Source organism: Rhinichthys klamathensis, unplaced genomic scaffold (assembly GCF_029890125.1).
Source record: "Rhinichthys klamathensis goyatoka isolate OS25496 unplaced genomic scaffold, OSU_Roscu_1.1 h1tg000082l_1, whole genome shotgun sequence".
Lineage (NCBI taxonomy): Eukaryota > Metazoa > Chordata > Actinopteri > Cypriniformes > Leuciscidae > Rhinichthys > Rhinichthys klamathensis.
In genome coordinates this window covers 3,094,927-3,100,869 of record NW_026606624.1, presented here as the reverse complement: position 1 = coordinate 3,100,869, position 5,943 = coordinate 3,094,927, and the positions used below count along the sequence as shown (strand labels likewise).

Here is a 5,943-nt window from a genome sequence, read left to right as displayed (position 1 = left end):
CGACATGTAACAGAATACATATGATTAATATTATCAATAAAATATAATGGAAAAAGTCTATTTCACAACCATGATTTTGTGCAACATACAATTAAATACATATTATAAATAGGCCTATATCAATATTAACCTATTATTATTATTATTATTATTGGAACGGAATAAGAGACTCTATTGCCACAATAACCAATTATTATTAATGTTGCTATCTTGGAGTAATAATCACCATAAATATTTATACACATTTTTTATTACCAGTGATAATACAAATGCACAGCTGCATGCAAATGTGTCCTTGGTTCTGCCAGATTTACCACTGAAACCATGAACAGTTTCAGAAACACTGATTACAATATATTTTGAGAGGGTCATAAGGTGAAAGTAAATCTGAGAGTTCCCATCCTGTTGTGCTCTCTGAACTGATAACAACTAGCCTGTATCAACCACGAGTGCAACAAACACCAGCCTGTCTATTATCAACAGGTTGTGTGATATTCAGTCCTTGTATGTGGGCACATAAAATACGTATAATGTTTCAAAGTCTTTACTTTTATTTTCTTAGGACGTGGTGGTAGACCTGCTATCCAGGGGCTCCCCCTCACGCCACACTGGCAATTACACCTTCAGACGTGCAGCTTTTTTGACAGTACAGGCAGAGATGAATCTGATTGGATAAAGCACGAAAACACCTACTGTCCATTACGAGACGGTTGCCATGCGGTTTGGGCTTTTCCTTCATTAAGGCCTCGGCTCGAACTTTTTTTCTTTTCTTTTTTTTTCAGTGTTAATGCATGGTGGACATAGCTTAGCTTTATAAATATTATACAGAGGACACTGGGGTTAGTTGTCACAATTACTATATCTCAGTAATAAAAAATGATTTGCCAAAAATCTAATGCCATAAATGTGTTTTCTCTAGCACTGGTTTTGTTTGTTGATTTTAAACACCTAGTTCAACAAAATCTTAAATTATTTATTTTTCATGAATTTTGTCCAAAAAAACCAAACAATATTTGTCATATTTTTTGCTATATCTGTTGAATAATCAAGTGAACATTAAATCACACTACAATTCAATCAAGAAAGGGTTTATTATGAAATAAACTATTGAAAGGTATGCAGTGATAAACTGTTCTCAGTACTAGTTACATAAGTGTCAAGTTGGGACGAGTCATGTTTTTTAAATGCTTCAAAATTAAATATGAATTAAATGTAAAAAAAAAAAATTATTTTTTCAGAATTTCTTTACAATTTTAATTTTGTTCAAAAGCCTGTTTATTATCAGACTGACAACTTCCTCAATAGTGATAACCCCAACTGTTATATTGTAGCTTTATACTTTTAAAAATGAGCGATCATTGGATTATTTATTATTAATAACAATAAAATATATAATAAAGCATGCATATTCAGTAATAACACTGCTGAATAGCCTATCTAATTTTTAAAGTTAAAATAACGAGTTACTTTAACAATGGGAGTTATGGATGAGGGCTAGCTACTTAGACATGCTGCCATAATCTCAGCTGATTTTATAATAACTGTTTATATGGAGTATAAAATCTGTGTTTTATGAGGCCATACGTTTCCCAACACCACACCCTCGTGAATATTTCACATTCAACGGGGAGAATCACACACACACACGCCCCCTTTGTTTGCCTCCGAATTCAAACTCTTGGCCAATAGGCGCAGGGCAGATTGTCCAATGGCGTTCTTACTTGGCGGACACGTGACACAACAACTCGACTGGCAACAATGTAGCGACCAATGGCTGTCTGGCGGTGGGATGTGTCCTCTCTGGAAGTACAGGATACAGGTGTCCGAGACAGAGAGTATTATTCAATTTAGGAAACGTTAGTGATTGATAAACTTTCAGTTATGGCTTTATCCCAGTGTCTTGACGATTCGCCGGGCTGGCGGACACCAAGACCAAGCCAGGATCTAAATGTTAAGGAACTTTACAATGAGAGACACCGACTCGCTCTGGAGGAGCTGGTCGCTGGTGGAGTCGATTCCTTTATGGGATTCCTGCAGAAAGAGAGAATTCCTAACTTTCTCTCCGATGACGAGATCAGGCGGATTTCTCGCGCTTCTGTTGTGCCCAAATCACTCTCTTCGATCGGAGACGATTCTCATTTGGACCAATCTGGCACACTGGACTGCTCATCTGTCACTTATTTCCCCGAGGTCTCTGACATTGAGCCCCCAGTTTTAGAGATGGGCTGGCCAGCGTTCACTACAGGGTCGTTCCGGGGAGTAACGCGTGCAGTCGCCTACTTCCAGCCGTGTTATGGAGACTGCATTTATAGCTGCAAAGAAGCGGCCAGGAGGATGATAAAAAATGCAAAGGAGGTATTGCTTGGCCCGTAGGCTACTGTTAAAAAAAGTTGTATATGAGGCAGAGGCACCGAGATACTGTTACTTAATTCATCTGTAGCAATAATTCATCTGTTCTTCCTTGTGCTATGACAAGCTTTACCATTTAATCATTAAAACTTTGAAGTAGCCTATTTGTTACTAGAAGGCCTATTCATTCTGAAATTACTATAATCAAATAGTGACTATCATTCTAAATTTCACTATTCATCCAGTTATACATACTTATTCCAAAAGAGACTATCAATTTTTTTTTTTTACTAGGCTACTAGTTATATCCCAATAGTGACAAGTAACTATTCCAATGTAACTGGTAACATATTTCAATTTACCAAAATTCTGAACAGATCTGTGGTGCACATATAAACTTTTGCAACTCTTATGTGTTCCAATTGTAGCTGGGACCTATTTTATATTACTAGTAAATATTTAGTTACTATTCCATTTTTCTTAGTTCTTATTGAATATGCACTAGTACTAGTAATGTACTTAATAAAAACAATGGTAATTAATAGCTACTGGTGAAATGGAAAAAGAAGATTGTCTCTGTTTGAATGATTAATTAAAATAGATACTAGTAATTTATAAGGAATGTACAAATGTATTGTCATAATAACATGTCTTTATTTTTATTTAGTTATTTATTGTAAATAATTTGGGAATTTTATTTGTTCTCAGATTTCCCTGCTTAAACTTTTAAGAGGATTACATTTATATATATTCCATCTTGGGAAAGTATCCCTTTAAGGGATACTTTGTATTTCAGTTGTTTTAGTCAAAGATCAGGTTTTCAGGTGATGGAAGGGTAAGTTTCTGCTCTGGATCTTAAGTGTGGAATGGTAAGAATGTGCTGAAGCGTCTATCGCACTGACCTGTTACCTCTAAAAGGGTCTGAACCTGGAGGTGCCACAACAGGCTCTTCAGTCCTTGAACTGAAGGGGGTTTTGAGCTGAATGTATTGAGGTTATACCTCCAGGCAGTCTGGATCTGTTCCAGCTTGCATGTACTTAAAGGCCAAATGTAATAAAAAATCATCAAGGTGTGTAGCCAGCGGCTGTTCAGTCATGACAATCATACGAATGAGCTAGAACATCGAGTTCACTGATGCGGAAGCTCTAAGCTGTAATTTCAGTCCATGTTTAGCCAAAAAGAATAGTAATGCTTTGTTAATATCTGATTAATCATAAGTGATTTTTATCCTTAGGTGATTGCCATTGTGACAGACTCCTTGACAGACCTGGATATCTTCCATGACCTGCAGGAAGCTTGCACACGCCGCAGAGTTCCTGTCTATATTCTTTTAGACCAGTCTTCTGTCCACCCATTCTTACAGATGTGTAAAAACCTTCGTGTACAGCTTGATGAACTGCTGGTATGAGTTTACAACTTAAAGCTATGTCACTTTGAAATGTCATTATTATCTGTTAAATATTAATATTGTTTTCATATTTAAATATATTTAGAATTTAAGTAGGCCTACTTTTTTTTTTTTTTAGCAAATGAAAGTACGGACCATAACAGGCTCTACCTACTACATGAGATCAGGTGCTCGGATCACTGGAAAAGTTCATGAGCGTTTCATGCTGATTGATGGGAACAGAGTGGCTACAGGTTCATATAGGTATTAGGACCCCTTTTCCACAAATCTTGAACATCTTAAAGGGATACTTCACCTAAATATGAAAATGCATGTATGACTTTCTTTCTCCTGTGCAACACAAAACAGGATATTTCTAATATATTTAAGAAATGTCTCAGTGTTGAAAGTCTGTGACTGACTTTCTTTGTAATGTTCGAAATCATTTCTGTTTTCATTTTGTGTGCGTGACATTGTACAATGATTATAAAGAAATGATCATAAAACATTTTACAGAAAATTAATACAGTTTATCTTTGCAAATGTCAGACAATCGGTACATAATAGTCTTGGCTAAATGGCACTTTCTTTTATCTACAGGTTTAACTGGACAGATGGCAAACTCAACAGCAGCAACCTTATTGAGTTATCTGGCCAGATAACTGAGAAATTTGATGAAGAGTTCCGCATCCTCTATGCTCAGTCCCTACCGCTGCCACCGAATACAAGAGCTCCCTCTAGTGCCAGAAGCAGCGTTTTATATGACCATCTTGTCCTCAAACCACCTGGAACGCCTCCCTCCTTCTTGGCACGAACAACAAAGCCTCAACCAGAATGTCTGACGAGCACTCCAGCCAGACTTCATACCCCAGAGATCCAACAGATGAATAAAGACATTGAAGATCGAGACAGAAAGAGTAACCCAGTTTCTGATACTTCCACTGTAGGTGAAGACTGGATCGAGCAAGAACTCGGAGAGGAAGCGCTCACCTCGGATGACGGTCCTCGTTTGCCGGCAACGAATGTTACTACTCAGACTCAGACAGTCGATGTGATGATCTCTCTCCCTGTACCTTCCTGCCACATCTCAACACAAACGACCTGCCACACCGTAGACACGAGTGTGCAAACATGCGCTGACAACAAGCCTCAGAGCTCAAGCCCTAAATCGCAAACCTCGTCCAGCAGCAACCAGATCAACCCCAGTGCGTCGTCCGCTTGCAACTTTCAGGAGGTGGACTGTCACCCACCTGTCTGTCTTGCCCCTCAAGAAGCCAACCTGAGGGAATGCTTCCTCAAGATCACTAAAGAACGACAGCACCACTACAGCTCCATTCGCTCTAAACTCGACCACATGGTGACACTGCTCTCTCACAAGAGGGAACTAGTGGACCTCACCAACCTGACGCTGAGGCCCGGCCTGCACAGAGGACGCAAAGGTCAGCAGGAGGGCAGGCAGGTTCACGGTACACATGACAATGTTATTATGGGAACATGGCCCAGGTCGAGATGTCTGCAGTAACATGAGCGCTGGTGGTGGGTGTATTGGTGTTAGTCTGCTGTTTTAGTACTGCACTTTTTTAAAAACTTATAGATTAATCAGAAAACATATTTTCAATGATGTTATGTGAGAATGCAGTGTAAAAGTGACAAGTGTGCAAAGATACTGATTTTTTTTTTTACTTAATCTTAATTCTGCTTATTTTTTAAATACTGTAGTCAAATAAACCAAAGTACTTTTCTTTTCAGTGCTATTTTGAAATCCAGTTTGTAAATGTCTGTATTTGGTTGTCTCTGTTTCTTTCTGCATTGTTTGTTTAAAGTTGGAAAGTTATGAAAATGACTTTTTTGAACACTATTACTGTAATATTCATATATAAAAAAACATTCACTCATGGATATGTGTTTGATGTGTTTTGACTCTTGGATGATGTTAGCGAAAAGACTGAATCAAAGCAGTTTTGCTAAATTGGAGACTTGATACTTTGGATCAAGTATCTATGCTTGAGGCAGTTGAATATTTATTTCACCAAGGACGCAGATAAAGCAAAAGCTAAATTATTTATGATTGCCTCATATTAATAAAACAACAAATTAACAATTGTTTATTGTAGATTTTTGTGGGGTTGTGGAACTTATTTATAATGGCTCAATTAGTATAGTATATTACATTCAGCTTTAATATATATATTTAAATACGTACATTC

At 37.6% G+C, this 5,943-nt stretch overlaps 1 protein-coding gene across 1 annotated transcript; it reads left to right on the top strand.

Annotated features, from left to right (window-relative positions):
• The first annotated feature begins 1,778 nt into the window (after positions 1–1,778).
• Positions 1,779–5,317, top strand: fam83d (family with sequence similarity 83 member D). The gene is made up of 4 exons (XM_056251500.1): positions 1,779–2,355; positions 3,584–3,751; positions 3,876–4,000; positions 4,337–5,317. Exons 1-4 carry the CDS (start codon positions 1,882–1,884, stop codon positions 5,256–5,258), a joined length of 1,689 nt encoding a protein of 562 aa, XP_056107475.1. The 5' UTR covers positions 1,779–1,881; the 3' UTR covers positions 5,259–5,317.
• The last annotated feature ends 626 nt before the right edge of the window (positions 5,318–5,943 follow it).

Excerpts from the sequence above, each read along its gene's own strand:
- fam83d (XM_056251500.1), top strand. The coding sequence starts at position 1,882 with ATGGCTTTATCCCAGTGTCTTGACGATTCGCCGGGCTGGCGGACACCA. Across the intron at positions 2,356-3,583 it reads TGATAAAAAATGCAAAGGAG|GTGATTGCCATTGTGACAGA; the intron begins GTATTGCTTGGC and ends TTTTATCCTTAG. Across the intron at positions 3,752-3,875 it reads TACAGCTTGATGAACTGCTG|CAAATGAAAGTACGGACCAT; the intron begins GTATGAGTTTAC and ends TTTTTTTTTTAG.